The sequence below is a fragment of the Lissotriton vulgaris genome, unplaced genomic scaffold, assembly GCF_964263255.1.
Source record: "Lissotriton vulgaris unplaced genomic scaffold, aLisVul1.2 SCAFFOLD_666, whole genome shotgun sequence".
NCBI lineage: Eukaryota > Metazoa > Chordata > Amphibia > Caudata > Salamandridae > Lissotriton > Lissotriton vulgaris.
The window spans coordinates 675228-695416 of NW_028252215.1; the positions used below are offsets into that span (position 1 = coordinate 675228).

Below are 20189 nucleotides of genomic sequence, written 5' to 3' on the forward strand. Positions count from 1 at the left end.
ACTCTTTTGTCTTTGTGGTTGTCGTTGCAGTCTTTTGTATTGTAATCTTTGTTTTCCTTTATTTCTTTTCTTTTCTATAAAGGAGGGAGATGTGTTGTACATTGATTCTTCATGTAATATGGTTGTCTTTTGTCTTAGTCCTTTCTTTGTGTTTTCTTGTTCTCTGTCTACCACAATGCCTATGTATGTTCTGACTTCTACCTGGAGGATTCCACTAGTGTCAGTTGGTGGTCTGGTCAGCTGGCGAGGCTTGTACTCAGCTGTGTCTTGGATTAAATCTATTTATTACCATCCAGAAGTATCCTGTCATCTGTCCACGTATTCACTTACAACACAGTAAAATATCATTGGAAACATTACAAAAATAAACATTATCTTCCACTGTTCGTTAAAATAACATTTTTTAATTCGACCAAAAATTCCCTGCAATAAAACTTCTTTGAACGTGGCATATGTTGGAATTATTTTTAATCGCTCCTGGTGTTTGGCCCTGGTCAAAGTCATTCATCGCATCTTGAAATAAATGGCTTACTGGAGCTTTGCATATAATCGAAACGCATATTTTATAGTTTGGAATTCAAATAGTAAATCAAAACTAAACATAACGGATTACAGAAAGTCTATTTCCATAGGTAAAATCACATCTATTAATTGAAAAGGTATACGTTACAGCACAAAATATCAAAATTAGGTCATTTATGTCTTGCATCCATGGATGTATTTATTCTTTCTAATTTATGCCATTTACACCTTGAACTTGTGTGACGTTTTTGGGGGAAGAGAGGCTGCACTCCTCACATGAAGTGTACAGGACTCGAAGAACACTCTAGACCATGCGTACTCACAAACTTTCTCTCAGGGGCCAAATTTACAGTGTTGTTTGTGGCCGAGGGCCGCACGGTGGGGGCGGGGTCAGTGAGAGAGGGGCGGGGCTAGAGCAACAAAAAAATCTGTGACCATGAGGTTGAACACCGGCCCCTGTAGCGGACGTTTTCTTCCACTGAGCCACCAGACTCAGCATACACACATCTCTCTCTCTGTCTCCTCCCTCCCTCTCTCTCTGTCTCCCCCTCTCTCTGTCTCCCTCGGTCCCTCCCTCTCACTGTCTCTCTGTCTCTCCCTGTCTCCCTCCCTCTCTGTCTCCCTCCCTCTCGGTCTCCCTCCCTTTCTCTCCCTCCCCCTCTCTTTCTAACTCTCTCTCTCTGTCTCCCTCCCTATCTCTCTCTGTCTCCCTCCCTCTCTCTGTCTCCCTCCCCCTCTCTCTCGCTCTGTCTCCCGCCCTCTCTCTCTGTCTCTCACCCTCCCTCTCTCTCTCTGTCTCCCTCTCTCTCTCTGTCTCCTTCCCTCCCTCTCTGTCTCCCTCCTCCTCTCTCTTTCCCCCCTCTCTCTCTCTCTCTGTCTCCCCCTCTCTCTCTCTGTCTCCTCCCTCTCTCTCTCTGTCTCCCTCCCTCTCTCTCTGTCTTCCTCCCTCTCTCTCTTTGTATCATTCCCTCTCTCTCTCTGTATCCACCCCTCTCTCTCTCTCTCTCTCTCTCTCTCTGTCTCCCTCCCCCCTCTCTCTCTGTCTCCCTCCCCCTCTCTCTCTCTGTCTCCCTCCCCCTCTCTCTCTCTCTCTCCCTCCCTCCCTCTCTCTCTCCCTCCCTCCCTCTCTCTCTTGGTCTTCTCCCTCTCTCTCTTGGTCTTTCTCCCTCTCTCTCTGTCTTCCCCCCTCTCTCTCTGTCTCCCTCCCTCTCTCTCTGTCTCCCTCCCTCTCTCTCTATCTCCCTCCCTCTCTCTCTCTGTCTCCCTCTCTCTCTCTCTCTGTCTCCCTCCCTCTCTCTCCCTCCCCTGACTCTCCCTCCCTTTCTCTCCCTGACTCTCGCTCCCCTGCCTCTCTCTCCCTGTCTCTCTCCCTCCCCTGACTCTTTCCCTCCCTCTCTGTCTCCCTCCCCTTCTCTTTTTCTCCCTTCCTCTCTCTCTCTCTGTCTCCCTCTCCCTCTGTCTCCTCCCTCTCTCTCTGTCTCCCTCCCTCTCTCTAGGTCTCCCTCCTTCTCTCTCTCTCTCTCTCTCTCTCTCTCTCTCTCTCTCTCTCTCTCTCTCTCTCTCTCTCTCTCTGTATCCCTCCCTCTCTCTCTCTGTCTCCCTCCCTTTCTCTCTCTCTGTCTCCCTCCCCTCTCTCTCTCTGTCTCCCTCCCCTCTCTCTCTCTGTCTCCCTCCCTCTCTCTCTTTGTCTTTCTCCCTCTCTCTATGTCTCCCTCCCTGTCTCCCTCCCTCTCTCTCTATCTCCCTCCCTCCCTATCTCTCTGTCTCCCTCCCCTCCCCCCCTCTCTCTCTGTCTCCCTCCCCCCTCTCTCTCTGTCTTCCTCCCCCTCTCTATCTCTCTGTCTCCCTCCCTCTCTCTCTCTGTCTCCCTCCCTCTCTCTCTTTGTCTTCCTCCCTCTCTCTCTGTCTCCCTCCCTGTCTCCCTCCCCCTCTCTCTGTCTCCCTCCCTCTCTCTCTATCTCCCTCCCTCTCTCCCTCCCTCTCTCTCTCTCTGTCTCCCTCCCTCTGTCTCCCTCCCCTGACTCTCCCTCTCTTTCTCTCCCACACCCTCCCCTTACTCTCCCTCCCCTGACTCTCTCCCCCCTCTCTCTCCCTCGCCCTCCCCTGACTCTCTCCCTCCCTCTCACTCTTACTCGCCCTCCCCTGACTCTCGCCAGCCCTCCCCTGACTCTCCCTCCCTCTGTATCTCCTTCCCTCACCCTCCCTTGACTCTCTCCCTCCCTCGCCCTCCTCTGACTCTCTCCCTCCCCTGACTCTCCCTCTCTCTCCTTCTTCGCCCTCCCCTGACTCTCCCTCCCTCACCCTCCCCTGACTCTCCCTCCCTCACCCCCCCTGACTCTACCTCCCTCACCCTCCCCTGACTCTCTCCCTCCCTCTATCTCTCCCTCCCTCGCCATTCCCTGACTCTCTCACTCACTCGCCCTCCCTTGACTCTCTTCCTCCCTCTGTTTCTCCCTCGCCTGCCCTCCCCTGACTCTCCCTCCCTCTGTCTCTCCCTCCCCTGGCTCTCCCTCCCCTGGCTCTCCCGCCCTCTGTCTCTACCTTCCTCGCCCGACTTCCTCCCTCCCTCGCCCTCCCCTGACTCTCCCTCCCTTTGTCTCTCCCTCTCTCGCCTGACTCTCTCCCTCCCTCGCCCTCCCCTGACTCTTTCCCTCCCTCGCCCTCCCCTGACTCTCCCACCCTCTCTTTCCCTCCCTCTCTTTCCCCCCTCGCACTCCCCTGACTCTCTTCCTCTCCCTCCCCCTCCTCTCACTCTCTCCCTCCCTCGCCCTGCCCTGACTCTCCCTCTCTCGCCTTCCTTCGCCCTCCCCTGACTCTCCCTCCCTCACCCTCCCTGACTCTCTCCCTCCCCCTCCCCCTCCCTTGACTCTCTCCCTCCCTCTCCCCCTCCCCTGACTCTCTCCCTCCCTCGCCCTCCCTGACTCTCTCCCTCCGTCTATCTCTCCCTCCCCTGCCCTCCCTTGCCTCTCTCCCTCCCTCTGTCTCTTCCTCCCTCGCCCTCCCCTGACTCTCCCGCCCTCTCTCTCCCTTCATCGCCCGACTCTCTCCCTCCCTCGCCATCCCTGACTCTCCCTCCCTTTGTCTCTCCCTCCCTCGCCCGACTCTCTCCCTCCCTCGCCCTCCCCTGACTCTTTCCCTCCCTCGCCCTCCCCTGACACTCCCTCCCTCTCTCTCCCTCGCCCTCCCCTGACTCTCCCTCCCTCGCCCTCCCCTGACTCTCCCTCCATCTCTTTCCCTCCCTCTCTTTCCCTCCCTCGCCCTCCCTCCCTCGCTCTCCCCTGACTCTCTCCCTCTACCTCCCCCTCCTCTGACTCTCTCCCTCCCTCGCCCTGCCCTGACTCTCCCTCTCTCGCCTTCCTTCGCCCTCCCCTGACTCTCCCTCCCTCACCCTCCCCGACTCTCTCCCTCCCCCATCCCCCTCCCCTGACTCTCTCCCTCCCTCTCCCCCTCCCCTGACTCTCTCCCTCCCTCGCCCTCGCTTGCCTCTCTCCCTCCCTCTGTCTCTCCCTCCCTCGCCCTCCCCTGACTCTCCCGCCCTCTCTCTCCCTTCATCGCCCGACTCTCTCCCTCCCTCGCCATCCCTGACTCTCCCTCCCTTTGTCTCTCCCTCCCTCGCCCGACTCTCTCCCTCCCTCGCCCTCCCCTGACTCTTTCCCTCCCTTGCCCTCCCCTGACACTCCCTCCCTCTCTCTCCCTCGCCCTCCCCTGACTCTCCCTCCCACGCCCTCCCCTCTCTCCCTCTCTCTCCATCTCCCTATCTCTGTCTAGGCGAGGTGCAATCATTCTATTGTAAATATCACAAAATGCAAGAGCTCTTTGCTGCACACATCGACCCACCTTCACCAGCCTTCCCAAAATCTGCAGCACGTTATTAATGACACCCTAATGTAGAAGGTGCACGAGAGCTGGCTGGACCGCCGCGGCAGAGATCAAGTATAATCCGGAGGGAAGAGATTCCAAGTAAGGCTGGGCTTAGCTTACTCAGAATTTCATCCCTTCAGTGTTGATAAAAAAATGCTACTCGGGGGGGCATGAGCTGCGCAGAGTGATCTCCAAATTCAAGCTCGGGTTCAGTCAGTCACGGGGTTTGTCATTGAGTCCTGGTCACTGTAATTGTCCAACAATTACAAGAGAGCAGAAAAAAGAAGCGAAGTGGGAGGACTGCTCCCCGCAACCCCAGATGCTTTCCAAGGCCCGGCTCCAGCTATGCGCTGGGTGTAAAGTGAAACTTGGGTACTGTTAAGAGTAGGTTGTGAAGGACAACCCTGCCGTCAGCCAGGGGCAATTAAGCTTATGTATGTGACCACCAGAAACCTGCGTGCCAGGCCAAAGCACTGAGAAAATATATGTGCCACATACAGGTGTGCCTGCCCATTGAGTTCAAAGAGCTCCCAATCCTTTCCCCGGCGCGCACACAGCACACCCGCACCGGAGTACTTCACAGGTCTTTTAAAGACCTTTAACTTGTTAATGAGGCTTCGATGGTTGTCACCTCTTCTGAGGCCCCTGCAGCTCCACTCCCGTCCCCCATAGAGCAGAGCCTCTCCAAGTCCAGGCTGACACTGTTGAAATGTTTTTTTGTTTTAAACTGGTGCGATGTCTGCAAGGTCCGCGGGCCGCCAAGGTAGGCTTACCGGGCCGCTGGCAGCCCTTGGGCCGTACTAAGAGTACCCCTGCTCTAGACCAAGTAAACTTGCTTCTGTAATGCATTCTTGACTTCTCCCTGGTAGCCTGGTGCAAGCAGCAAAGCTTTCATCTGAAATTGTGCTTGTGGTATGTATATATAACAACTGGTCACAAAGCAACACAGCTAAGATATAAAGAGTGTAAAAGTCCAAACCAAGTTAGATTAAAAGATAAGCATTACAAAAATCAAACACACTAGTGAAAATGGATACAAACAACGTCAAAGCGATTTTATTAAAATATATATTTTTTTAAAAATCAGAATGTGCAAGGCCATTTTGGGTCTAGATGGCCACTTAGAGGGAAACATCCTTTACCACGTGGTCTTTACCAGGGTCGGACTGGCCTATCGGGCAAACAGAAAGTGCCCTAGGGGTTGGTCGTTGCCTGTAGCAAGCCCAAATGCATGTATAGCCACATGATCTGCAAAACACCTCTACATCATGTCTTTGCTAGTTCAAAACTGCCCTATTTGCACATGTGGGCCACTTTTTGACCTATGGAATATTCTACTGGTGCGGTCGATTTTATTTTGGTGCTCAGGCGTATTTTCTTACCCATTCCGACCATGGTCTTAGCCACACAATGCCTTTGTCATATATATTTCTTTACTACGCATGCCTTTACCATGCAAGGTAAGTATAGTTAAGGTAAGTACATATGTAGGCAAAAGATTCAGATTGCTCCTTCTTAGAGCTGTTCCGCAGCAAATCCACTTCAGTTGGAGGTTGGTGAGAAGGTGTACGGCCTTGTGGAGTCCTCTTCGGTTACAGCCTGCAGCCTTGCCCCTTGGGATAAATCCAAGTTCCAAAAAGGTGACTAAGTCCAAACAGAAAACTTCACTGGGCAAAGGCGCAACAAATAAACGACCAGGAAGGGACCTTGCTTAGGCGTGAATTTTGGATTTCTCCTGTTCAGAGCTTTCCTGCCAAAACTCAGCGGCTTCACCAGGAGTTCAACCAACAGATATCCAGCCTCGTGGAGACCTTCTCGGCCACAGAGACTAAGTCAGAATGTAAAACTCTGATGTTCTGTGTATTTGTATTTGCAAGGCGCACTATCACTCAGAAGGGTGTCCTGGCACTGATTTCCAGGTGCAACATTCAGAATCGCATTACAAAAGAGCCACTAATTGTCATCTGGGCACAAACAAGAGTTTCTTTTCAAATCGGGATTACATCTTTTTTTCCACCAACTCAGTTTCATTCAGGCAAAATCTGGTCATAGTTGTACAGTGAAACTTAGGCACATTCCACATTTTACAACGACTTAAAACAATGTGATGGTAGCACGTTATTCCCCATTCAGAGGTGAAGAGCTTTCACAAGAGGGGGTGATAATGGAGATGGAAAAAACTGCCCCCTGCAGTATTGGTATTAACACTGTACAGTTTATATGTGAGCTGATGTTCTATGCCCTAAAATGAATAACAAAAAATCTGTTATTTTGTAACCTTATTTCTGGATCCGACACACGCTCTATGGCGGTCAGGCTTAAATCGCACCTAGGTCCCGGCCAAGCGCAAACAGAAGCCATGGTTGGCGCTTAACACATTTTTTTAAACTTAAAAATTCATATCCCAGGTTGTCTTTATTTGATTTTTGTTGTTTTAGTGTCATTTCGATAATGTAATTATTTTCTATTTTTATAAATGGGAGTGGGACTTTTATTGTGTTTTGATTTTTACTTTTTAACTGGTTTGGCACTTCTAAATGCTTTACATATTTTCTTAAATTAAACTCTGTGCCATACTTACCAGAGCTGGAGCTCAGGTTTAAATTACTGAAACCTTTACTGGACATAACAAGAATAGTTAAATTATTACTTGTGGTGGAGTACCATCCACTCCAACTACAATTACTCTTTCTCACACCTCTTAGTTGACAATTCACCTTATGATCCACCTATTTCTTCAAATCATCATGCACATTCTCCTAATCAGAACCCCTTAGAAGAACCCATAGCCAGTAGAGCTTGCATCATTTAGACCTTCCATTGTGTTTTAGGTGCTGGTTTCTGAATCTGACTCATTTTGTGGTGATGAGGAAGGCTACCCAATACAGTCCTTTCCTCTGGCCTTTGGTGCAAAAATCCTCATTCATCAGGACTTTTTGAACGACAGCTAATAATACAGGGGATTTCCAAGCTCTGAAATCTCAGATTAAATCCTTGGTTTATCTGTATGCTCTGTTTGATCTTGATATGTGAATAGGATATAATATGTTTGCAACCTGAGAGGGAGAACTGCTTCAAACGACAAAAATATTAGCAAATGTCCACTTATGCACGACTCTAGAATTGGAAAATATCACTTGATTTATTATTATGCTGATTGTTTCTTTTCTCATAAATGTATAAAATAAAATGTCTTGCTTGGAATGTTGCGGGGCTAAACAGCAAAAATAAGCGTCGCCTTGTGTCTGAAGAACTAAGACTATACAATCCCCATTTTATACTGCTTTCTGAAACGCACATAGCTGGCAAAGATAAAAAACTACTCTGTCAATTAGGCTATGACATTGTTAGCTGTACTACACTTGGGGCATTAATAAGAGGGGTTGCTATTCTCAAAGACAAACGACTTAGAGCCGAAACTCTACAAACTGCTTACGACAAAGATGGTAGATGGGTAATAGCTCAAATGATTATTGAAAACCATAAATATACTATCTGCGCGGTTTATGCTTCGAACCAAGATGAACCCAAGATGTTTGATGATTTGAATATAAAACTCTTGGATTGGGATGGGGAACTTATTATAATGGGGGATTTTAGTTGCATTATGGACTACCAATTAGACACTACTAGGCCAGGGAGTTTTCAACGGATGCGTAAAACTAGAACCTCAATTTCAGATCTATGCAGTAAAACAATTTACACAAAGTTACAAAAAAAACACCACTTCGAATCATTTTTTGGAGGAATTTTAGTGCAAGATGTACCATTCGCATAATTTTTGAATGCAGAGTTTTGATAGGAAGCAAGCAGATATCAACTCACAGTTAAATTTTTTCCCAAATGGACCGTTCAGGAAATATTTTGAGTGCAACATGAATTTTGCATAATTATGCATAACTTTGCATAATTTTGAGGTAATTTCAGGTAATTACGCTACTGGAAATTATGCACGTTTCGTACACCACTAGACATTACTGTGTCCCAAAAATATAGATGCCAATCTGTTAAGATTATTAATACCTTCTTAGAAGAAAATCAGACATGCCGCGTCCACAATTTCTTGATTCCAAGATAAAGGCTACTACACTAATCCAGCTTGAGTGCAATACAAGTCAGTAACACATTTCAGAAGAATCTCTTAATGCAGCTGCATAGTTCCTTAACAAAATATCGAAATCTTTTCATAATAAAATATAATATGATTTCAGTTGTCAAAAAGCATGCACTGTACCTCAGAACAGAGACAATTGATACAGTAAACCAGTCCATAGGGTTCCAGGTAGGGATGCCAACTTTCTCCACTGCGATACCGCTTGTCTTGAAAGACACAGTATGTCTCTGAATCTGTTGGAATAATATTAATAGAATTTAATTCCATAATCTTTTCATTGAGTTTTTGACACAGCTAAATTGACCTCCGTAAAACAGAAAAAGGAAAGAGAAATATATAGGTAAATATTGACCTGGATTTTAGAAATAATGTTAAATATGTATGTATTGCACCAGTAAACAAAACATACGTTCACAGTGAGTTAACATTGGATCAATAAAACAGCTTTATTATACATCCTGTTAAAACATATATTTCTGATGATGTGGACAAATCAATATCTCTTGTTTATGGCATAGTTCGGTCCCAAACTTCAGTTAGTATGGTGGGTTCCGATCAGAGGTTGGAGCAGAGGTTGGAGCGTGTTTATCAATGCCTATCAACTATGACATAACAGAAATCTCTTAGTTTACCCTTTGGGGCCTGCAGTGAGATATACGCCTCTGCTTGTTCATTACAAAATGTAACATTTGCAGCCACTCTCAATGTACAATATGAATGCATTACCTATCCAGTCATGCCTGTAATTACCACTGGAATTTCCATTTTTCACCCTTAATAGAATGGCCTCCTTTCACAAACTTGCATCAGGCTTGAGTAAAAAGAGCATTCACAAGTCAAACACATCAGGCTATTCCCAAAGGTAATATACACTTGTGAGTACATTTACATGCATAATTTACACACTTCTGAGTTACTTTACTACTTTTGGCCATTTACAAAATCTGAGTGTAAAGTTACCCAAAAAGAGTAACTTACATGTCTTCCCCCCCTGAAAAAGCAGATGACACCTAACATAAGGGGTCATTAGGATGGCGGACGAACCTGCGTCTGTCCGCCACCCCCGAGGTAGAGGGACCGTCCACAGGGGCAGCGGCGGTCCCTCCATGCCAATTAGGATGTGACCGCCACCCTGGCGGTCACATCCCGTATCTTTAACCTTGCGGCGGGTGCTGCTTGAAGCAGCACCCGCCGCAAGGTAAAAAATGCATGATTAGCATTTACATGCACAAAGTGGCACGCACCGCGCGGAGCCTGCCGCTTTGTGCATGCAAATGCAGGGGGACCATAAGTACCCCCAATGTGCACCCCCCACCCCCCATCTTCATCCTGAAAAGACCGTATGCCTTTTCGTATGCCTTTTCGTGGCGGCATTGCCGCCACGGAAAGGCATGTCCTGCAGCATATCCTAATATGGCTGGCGGTGTCTGATAGACACCGCCACCATATTAGAGCTTTTCCACCACGGTCAGAAGGCGACCGCGGCGGAAAAGCGGCGGACGATTACCCCACAGCCATCCTAATGTGGCGAGGGGTCTTTCCATTCACCGCAGCGGTGATTCCGCAACCTACGGGCTGGCGGCGGCTTCCGCCGGCCGGGAGGATGCGGAATCACCGCAATCCTAATCGAGCCCTTAGTAGCATAAGTTACTGCTAAAAAACAATAGAAAGTCTAGCACCACACATAGCCAGCCCATGGTAGTGCAGCACCCTAGCACTGAAAATAATGCCGGTACAAACTTAAAATAAAACCCATAGGTATTATTGTAAATTAAAATAAATTATTTAAAATAGTTAAAAATATAAATGAATTTGATTCAACGTTTCAAACAAATTATAAAAATAGTACATATTTTAATTTAATTATAAAATATTTTACCTTTTTTAAATTGAATATAACAATACATTGTATTGAATGGCTTTGATTTAATTCTATACATCACGTTTAATAAATATTAATGCACAATAAAAAATATGTGTTTATTTTACGTGTTTTTTTAATTTAACTTCTGATAATTTAATGTATATTTATATTAAATAAAGGTCTAATTGAGAATTAATTCAATAGTGCTGTTGCATTTTGCATTTAGTTATATATTTAAAATAAATATATCACATTAATTTATTTATATATATATATCTCTATATATAACAAAAATATGCGAAATACTTTTTTTTCGACCTTAATTACCTTTTTTCATTTTCCCTATACTTTACCACGCTGAAATCTCCGGACAGACTGTTGAGTCTCACTATGGTTAAAATATAGGGAACTATCAAAAAGTGACTATTGATTGCTGCTTTACTTTTTCTTGCCATATATTGGCCTGCAACTTTAAATATGAACATCTCTGGTTTCCTATAACCTATTTTGAAACTCTTGGTTTCCTTTTGCTTGTTAAATTTTTCTCTATATCTCAGAGTTTTATGGTTTTGTTCTTTACTCTATAATTGTTGGCACTACTTCAGCTCAGCCCACACTTCCATGGGGATGGCTTGATGCTTTTGTCGTAATTATCAGGGGTTGAACAGAGATTCCCTCAGAACTGTGTTTTGACCTAACCAAAGAGTGGTTTTATTGAGTTTGTACTGGTGCTCTGTTCCCAACTTAATAAAATCACTTCTGACAGACAGTAACCTTTCTTTTTCAGCATTAGGTGCCTTTTCATTGGTTTGTGAACGTTCTATGCTGCTGTTCCCTAGATATATACATGAGCACCCACCATGCATGGAAGTACAGTATCTTTTGTTTGAAGTTTGCAATATTAGGATGTAAATGAAGAAAACTTACAAACACCAAATATTGAAAGAATATGTAACTGACCAAGCAAAACACATATTCACTTGCCTTCCTTGTCTATGTCCACTAACATGGAGAGGAAGAGGAAAAAAGGCAAAAATGGTAATATTAGCTGCCCACCCACTTATTCTGATGTCGATTCAAGCTGTCTGACTGGGTAAAGACAGAGCTAAATAAATTTTGACCTTTACACCATCCACCAGGGCTGGTGAGGGCCAGGGGAACTGCACATACACCTGCATTGCTCAAGTGTGTTTGGGTTGATTTATTACCTCCTTGGTCTTACATATGAAGCGAGTAGGGTTAGTATGTGACCATACCCTCTGATTTTGCTCAATAATTTGTTCAAAGCTTGAAGAGCAGTTTTTACGTGCCTAGATTGTTTACCCCGAGTTAAGTCTAAGACTATACACCATGGCCTTGCCTAAGGACCAGTGTGCTTACTTGCCCTATCCAGCAATTGCCGAAGGGCAGGGCGTTTTATGCAAATTCCCGCAGTCTTCTTCACTGGTGAAAGGTGCTTTTTTGTTTCTCACCATGGCTTGCGCAAGAGTGAAGGGGATTAAAAAAAATAAGAGTATGGGGCAGCTACTGACTGCCCCACTGCTCTGTTTCCTGAAATAATTGTGAGAAACTCATATCTCTTCAAATGCTTGTATCACAACTGAACAGAGTGAAGGGGATTACAAAAATAAGAGTATGGGGCAGCTACTGACTACCCCATTGCTCTGTTGCCTGAAATAACTCTGAGAAGCTCACATCACGTCAAAGGCTTGCATCACAACTGAACTAAACTCTGGGAGAGCTGTGAGCATCTCACAACTCTTCTAGGCCTGAGATCACATCGACCATCAACATACTACACCCACATTCCCACCATCATATAGCCATGTACCCACAATCATATGCATGCATAGCAGACCATCATAAGCCAACATATGTGCATTATATGTCAACCAACCTCCATTAGCTTCACACACACACACATCATATTTACACCAAATCAGAAAAAGGCACTTCTCTGGACACACACACATATATATATATATATATATATATATATATATATATATATATATATATATATATATATATATATATATATATATATATATATATATATATATATATATACACACATATATATATATACACACACATATATATATATATACACACATATACATATATATACACACATATACATATATATATATATATATATATATATATATTTTTTTTTTTTACCTACTGGTGGTCGCCAGTAGGTAGTTATAGTTAGGACCTGTTTTCTATAGGAAAAGCGTTTTTTGATTTACCAATATCTTTGGTGCCGTTTGACGAATGTTCGCGAAATATCCAAAACTAATGACCTGCTCAATTCAGCTGCTGTGTTACAAGTTTTGGGGTGATTCACCGAGCAGGGTCTGAGAAAAAAGAGGGGGTCCCAAAACACGTTTTCTTTATGTTAATTTCCACAGGACACTTTAAACAAGGCTACAGCCCGAACTGCTGAACGGAATTACACAAAATTTTGCAAAAAGGTACCTCTTGGTTCAGAAAGAGTTTTGTTAAATGGTGTAAATCCATTCAGTATTTCCTGAGGAATTTAAATATTTATAGACATAAAACTGGGGACGCAAAGGATCCGCAAACCCTCCCGATCTTGAGCCTGAGATCGGATTGGCTGCCAACACTTCAAACCAGGAAGTGTTCGCAGCCATCTTGTGACTCGGTTGAACCGAGTAACAAGAAAAGCTATAAAAACAAGAAAAGGGGGAAGGGTAGAAAGACCCGGACCCCCTTGGCCTGCTCAGGGAGTCCCACAGGGACCCCGAGGGCCAAAAAGCATGTTTTTAAAAACAAATTTATCGAGAGAGTCGCGTAGGGTCCGCTAATCCCACCGAAATATTTTTTTTTTAAAACGAAGCAGGGTTTCCGGAGCTTTGTTTTCTTTAAGACCCAGGCTGGGCCAGGTCACGGGGGCAATGCTGCTCTGTGATGCAGGGGGGTCCCCACTGCCCCGTGGCTCACAACCTCCCAGGGGCAATAATTATTAAATGTGGGGGCCTGCAGCCTGAGGACCGCCACCTCCCCAGGGCTTTATTGTTTTTTTTTTAAAAAGGCATGGTGGTGGCTCCTGCCCCCCTCGCAGCCCTGGGGACCGCCGCCTCCCCGGGCTTTAATCGATAAATGAGGGGGACACACAGGCCACCGCAGCCCGAAGACTACCAACTCCCCGGGGCTGCACACAAGATGGGATAGGGGCCATGTGGCCCCTCACCAAGAGCCCTCCATTGCCCTGGGAACCGCCACCTCCCCGGGCTGGCTCCAGCAATATCCAGAGGGATTAGTGATTAGGCTACTTTGTATGAGTCTGTGGAAAGGTACACTCGAAGAAGGCTGTAAAAATGTAGGTGTTTGCTTGAAATGGGAAGTGTATTCTGTTAAGTTTAAAGTTCTGCATGCTCTTATGACTGAGGTATGTGTCTACTTGTACATATATTCTCAAGTGTGTTATGCATCTGAAAATGCTAGCTTAAAAAGCTAGTAGCTTTTCCTACAGGTATAGATATCTTCTTAGTTCTGTTGTGTCAGTTGGTTGCATAGGTAGACATGTCTTACATAGGTAGGTGTTATAGAGCCCCTCAAATAGACTATTCACCACCAAGGTGCACTTTGTAATAAATATAAAGGAATACATACACCTTCTTGTACACACATTCAGAGAGTATGCGGTCTGAGACACAATTATTTGTGTTTCTTTTTAAGTATTATGCCACTAGCAAAAGGTACAGACACCCCATGCATGCCTTCAGGAATATGGTGAGACTTACAACAGTCATATGGGAAGGATTGCTGTTTTGAATTTCGCTATGCCCAACATTCAGAGTCATTGGTGAATAGTGAAGCTGCACAACAAAAGTAATGTTTAAGACATGTTGACAGAGGGATTAGTGATTAGGCTACTTCGTTTGAGTGTGTGGAAATGTACAGTCGAAGTTGGCCATATAAATTTAAAGGTCTGCATGCTCTCGTAACTGAGGAATGTGTCTACTTGTACATGTATTCTCATATGTGTTATGCATCTGAAGATGCTAGTTTAAAAAACTGGTAGCTTCTTTTACAGGTAGAAACATCTTGTCAGTACCCCTTTCTTTTCTTTCTGCATCCCTCTTCTTCTTTCTAGAGTTCTCTTGCTTCTTTCTGTACTTCTCTTGCCTCTTTCTGCCTCTCTCTTGACTCTTTCTAGCGTTCTCTTGCTTCTTTCTTTACTTCTCTTGCCTCTTTCTGCACCCCTCTTGCCTCTTTCTGCATTTCTCTTGTTTCTATCTACACTTCTCTTGCTTCCTTCTGCAGCCCGCTTGCTTCTTTCTGCACCCCTCTTCCTGAACCTCTCTTGCCTCTTTCTGTACCTCTCTTGTATCTTTCTGCACTCCTCCTGCTTCGTTCTGCACCTCTCTTGCTTCTTTCTGCACCCCTCTTGCCTCCTTTTGCACCTCTCTTGCGTTTTCCTATAACCCTCTTCCCTCTTTCTGCACCTCTCTTGCCTCTTTCTGTACTACTCTTGCCTCTTTCTGTACCTCTGTTCCTTCTTTCTGCACTTTTCTTGCTTCTTTCTGCACTTCTCTTGTTTTTTCCTGCACTTCTCTTGCCTCTTTCTGGACCTCTCGTGTTTCTTTCTGCACATCTCTTGCTTCTTTCTGCATGCCTCTTTCTTCTTTATGCAACTCTCTTGCTTCTTACTGTATCCTTCTTGCCTCTTTCTACAGCCCTCTTCCCTCTTTCTGCACCTCTCTTGCCTTTTTCTGCACCTTTCTTGCCTATTTTTGCACTTGTCTTGCCTCTTTCTGTACCTCTGTTGCTTCTTGCTGGGCTTCTCATGCTTCTTTCTGCAACTCTCTACCAAATTACATTCTGGACAGTTGGTGAATAGTAAAGCAGCAAGAGAAAAGTGAGGCTTAGGAGATATTGGTAGAGGGATTACTGATTGAACTACTTTGTATAAGTCTGTGGAAAAGTACACTTGAAGAAGCCGCATACATTTAGGTGTGTGCTTGAAATGGGAAGTGTAGTCTGTCTGGTGTATAGCATTTTAGGACCCTAGTGTAATTTTCCCAATTCATGCCCTTATATAGGTATAAATCACCATGTTCTTATATAGGCATAGAAATCATAACCATATTTAGACATAGCTCATGCAGTCCAAGTATGGCATGGCTACTTCCACTAGTTCAGAAAATCCACAACGATTTCTTGGAAAACTCGGCTTCAGCAGTTAGGGACTTCCCCTTGCTCGAATATTGATTTGTTCAAGAACTCATGGGATTTTCAAAGAACTGAGACTCTTTGATGACGTTATTTCATCCACCTTTACCTCAAACTCGGCACCTTCAAGGTATAGATATGCCCACACTTGCCCAAGCAAACACACAGTGGTTTGGAGCAGTTCGACTATCTACTTGCCCGACGAAGCTCGCTACAGCAAGTGCCGAAGGAAGCCGACCCTCCAGCAGACGCACTGAGAGATACTCTGTCTTTTCTCTTGACGAGAAATCCAACTCCAGTGTTTCCAAGCTCCCCTTGCGGGGTGTTGGGAAATCGAGTCCCGAGACTGACCTCCTTCATTCTAAACCAAGGTACGGAGCTAATTAGACCCTAGGAGAAATCTTAGGTGGATTCTTGGCAAAAGAATACTGAACTTATGCTGCACCACACTTACTCTTTCCCTCATACTAGACTTAGGTTAGATACATTGAGGTAGGTGTATTTTAGAAGCACCAGTTGAGTACTTTTAGTCTTTATTTATTTATGTATGTATTTTATGGCTTAGAACCATACCATGCTTTTACGGTATTATTTCATAATACTCTTCTTGCTCTACGCATTATACTTTACAGCCAGTATTAAGACTGTAGCAGTTCATTTCTTCTGCAAGAGAAAGAAGACTGTTCAATAAATACTTTTTATTGAAAACGCCCGTCTCTCTATTTTCTCTGCACCTCTAGTGAAACGAAGCATACACAAATGACTGAGTAAAATATCTATCTATTGTTTCCATGACTCTGAGAGATATATTCTTATTCTTGGGAAACAAAGTTGTCATGTTTATGCGGTTGTCAGAAACTAATCCCTTCTTGTAAATTCGAGAAAGTTTCTAGTGACCTCTGAGCTAGCTGGCACTCACAATTAAGTCTAATATATTCGATAGAGACCTAGTAGATATAAGTCCTATGTCACATCTATAGGATATATTATTCCAATGTGAAGAGCCTATTGGGAATATAGGAACTACATTACATGGCGTCCAACGTTTGGTAAGGAATTAATTTAACGCTAGATACTGGAGTAACTCAGTCGTGCTTTTCACAGAGACCTCTTTTTTTCCCGTAAAATACTCCTGTAGACGTCTGGAGTGGGTTAAAGGATAAAATATCTGCCATAACTGAGTAGGCCGAAAAATCCTATGTATTAGTTTTTTGGTTTGATTCAACGTTGAAGGATACAGTGTTCCAAAATATAATCATCCCGGAAAACCTAAGGAAAACCATAGCTATAAAGTCTATAGAAAATGGCCTATCACCAAGAGGTGGTAGGGTAATTTTTGTCATAGAGGCACATGGATATCGGCAAACAGAGTTATTCTATTCATGGATTATCTTCCCTGAAGCAAATCCAACAACACATGTGTTCCACTTCTACAAAGAGGAACCTCCAGCGGAATACGTTCCTTTCGATGACATTGAAATTCCACTAACTTACCAAGAGCATCAGCTCTGGTTTGAAGGCGCCCTACAACATCAAAATCGCATTACCAGGCTCGGTCCACTAGGTAGACTAAGAGCAACATGGCCGGTACTAGCCAGCTATACACCAAATCCTGACATTGAAAGAATGTCAGATGTAGAACTGTTAGCTCAGCTAAAACAATGAATTTAAATACATAGACAATTGATACAATATGTCATGCAGACTCTAACAGTCCAACCTGCTATAAGAATTCCAGAGCAAACTCTTCATCAAGGGAACACAAACAAAATTACATCACAGACTATACGATCAGTCATTGGTAAATTACCAACAAAAAGGGAACAAATTCCATTCTGGTTAGCTCAAAAAATTACTCAGATCGAGGCAGTATTTCCGGATAGTACACCTCATGAGAAACACAGGATTCTAACAATCTGTTTACCAATGGGGATCGCACCACACCTGGAGGACTGTGTCACTTGGGGTACAGTCTTTGCTGCAATCTACACAAAAACTCATGGTGTACCGTCTATGGCGGTGATACCAGACGTCCTTTAAAGTAGCCTAATTTCTAATCCCCTTGCCAATATGTCTTAAAACTAATTTTTCTCTTGCACCTTCACTATTCACCGACTGCTCTGAATGTTAGGCCTAGCCAAACTTAAAATCGTTCCCATGTGGCTTCTTAAAGGTGTGTGTGCTCTTGTGACAGGTTTACTAATGTGCAAAGTATGATATCCTACATATTTAGTAGTTATGTAGAGATTGCCAGTGTAATTGTAATCACTGGTTATTTATTATTATGAATATTAGTAAATAATTATTTGAAACATTTAAAATTATGTGACAAAGTAGTAGACCTATTCTTTGTTTTTTAGATATCTACTTTTTTAGGGTAAAAACTGAAGATGGCAAGAAAAGATCAAAAGAGAAGAGAACGGAAAAAAGCACTACTTTTAAAGAAAATTAAAAACAGGACATTAGATGAAATGCAAAATGTTAATCAGGAAAAAAAGCTTCTGGTAAGAGAACTAAACAGTTTGTTAAAAGAGTTTTACAGACTTTAAAATAACTTGAAAGAAAAAGAAAAGTTCCACTACAAATCAGAAGATAAGTATAAAAATACATGATAAAAGTATATTATTTAATGGGAAAACAATGCATATTACAAGAAGTCTGAAAGAACATGAAGATATAAGGAAGAGAATGTTTACATGTAGAGTACTACAACATTTATTGAAAGATTGTAAAAAATACAAAAAAAGATCAGCAGCTTATTCGAAAAAGCAACAGATTGAAAGTGTAGTAGAACAAGCTTTTGAAATAAAATGAAATCTATATTAATATTGAAGAGAATGAAAACAATGGATAAAACAATGGTGCTTATGAAGGACAAAAGAAAAAGTAAAAGACTTGTTAATAGCAGTAACTTTTGTAAAATGTTCACTTGTGAATGGAAGCTCACGTCCGGTACTGATCCTTTCTTTAATCAAGAAAGCTATTTTCAAGAGAACACATTAGTAAGTGCAGTTGATACTAGTGGTCGTTGCTATGAGATGAAAGATGGCTCTCCCATTCCAAAAGAAAAAATGGTTGTTAGGAATGTGGAAGAAATAATAGCAGAGGAAATTCAAGGGAGGCGTACACAAGCTCCTGTATATAACTGGGATTGTAGCAGTATTTGCAGTATTCAACAGGAATCTATTAACATATTACAATGTTTTTTACGAGGATATGCCAAAAAACGTGTTAAACAGAAGATCAAGGGCCAGATATACAACCCTCTTTTGCGCTCACAAACAGGAGATTGGCCCGTTTGCGACTGCAAAAAGGTTAATAGCATGCACAGACACTATTTTGCAAGTCATTGACTTGCAAAATAGTATTTGCGACTCTAGCTATTAGGAAGGGGCGTCCCTTCCTAATAGCAACCCTTCCTAATAGCAAGACTCACTGCCATGTACTATTGTTTTGCAACCGCATTTGCGGCCGCAAAACACTCGAAGTTTACCACCTACTTCAAATAGGTGGTAAACCATTCACAAACGGGTAGGGGTCCCCAGGGAAATTTTTTTTAAAACTGCTATTTTGAAAAAGCACTCACAGACATGGTGGTCCGTTGACCCCCAGCAGGCCACCATCCCTGTGATTACTAGCCATTCTCAATGGGGTCGCAAATTGCTCTTGCCTCATGACTATTGATGAGGCATGCACTTTGCCACCCTATTGGGAATAACAAACAGTGTCTGAGACGATGTTGTACATTGCAAGTCGCAAGTCGCAAATTGTGAGTCACAAAGCGACGTAACTTGTGAGTCGCAAAAAATGCAAGCGTCGTACATCTGGCCCCAAGTTGTTACAAGGACTAGATTCATGTAGAATGAGAAAATATACTAATTTGCAAGGTCATTCTCTGGCTTGTCTTTCAAGAAAAGTGTGCCAGAGTACTTTTCATCATTTAATAATGTTAGCTGTACACCACTGTAAAAAATCCTGAATTATGTTTAAGTGAAATTAATACAGCTCTTTTGCATGGTTCTCTATCAGATATAGAGAAAGTTTGTGAAGATATACAGTTTTGTTTTTTTGGTTCGAAAGGCAAGTGTAGAGAAACTGAGAGTTTGATAAGTGTAGGTGTTGAAGAACATGAGAAATAGATTAGTATTGATGAGTTTGCAGAAGAAATTACAAAATTTAACCCAGTTTTGTCTGAAAAATCTAACTATATTTGTATTTGGTGTCAACGTACTCACTATAAAACTCAAACTAGGAACGTTGATTTATATTAAAAAATTGAAAAGGAAAACAATGATAAGTGGTAACAATTTGGTGTTTATTTGTTGGTCGAAGGTCAGTTTGACTTGGCTACTGATCAAGTTATTTATAAGTACTGCTACAACAAATTAGAAGAAAACGAAATGATAGCTAAAGCAGTAAAAAAAAACAACTTAGAGTTGGTGCCTATTCCTCAGGAACTTGCAGATTTAAATGCATATCAGTCTATTCTTATTCAATCTGTACACCCCTCTGAACTTAAAAACTACTGCCCCATATCCCTCCTCCCATTCCCGGCCAAAGTCATCGAGAAAGCCGTCAATAGCCAACTCGCCGCCTTCCTCGAATCCAACAACTCCCTCGATC

The 20189-nt window shown here is 43.5% G+C and overlaps 1 protein-coding gene across 1 annotated transcript in view; it reads right to left on the reverse strand.

Annotated features, from left to right (window-relative positions):
• CHRDL1 (chordin like 1) overlaps positions 1–20189 on the reverse strand; it is a 665455-nt gene that overhangs the window by 564063 nt on the left and 81203 nt on the right. The window contains exon 2 of the mRNA XM_086951036.1: positions 8618–8730. Coding sequence (XP_086807162.1) covers positions 8618–8730 — 113 coding nt within the window. The remainder of the gene's footprint in view (positions 1–8617; positions 8731–20189) is intronic.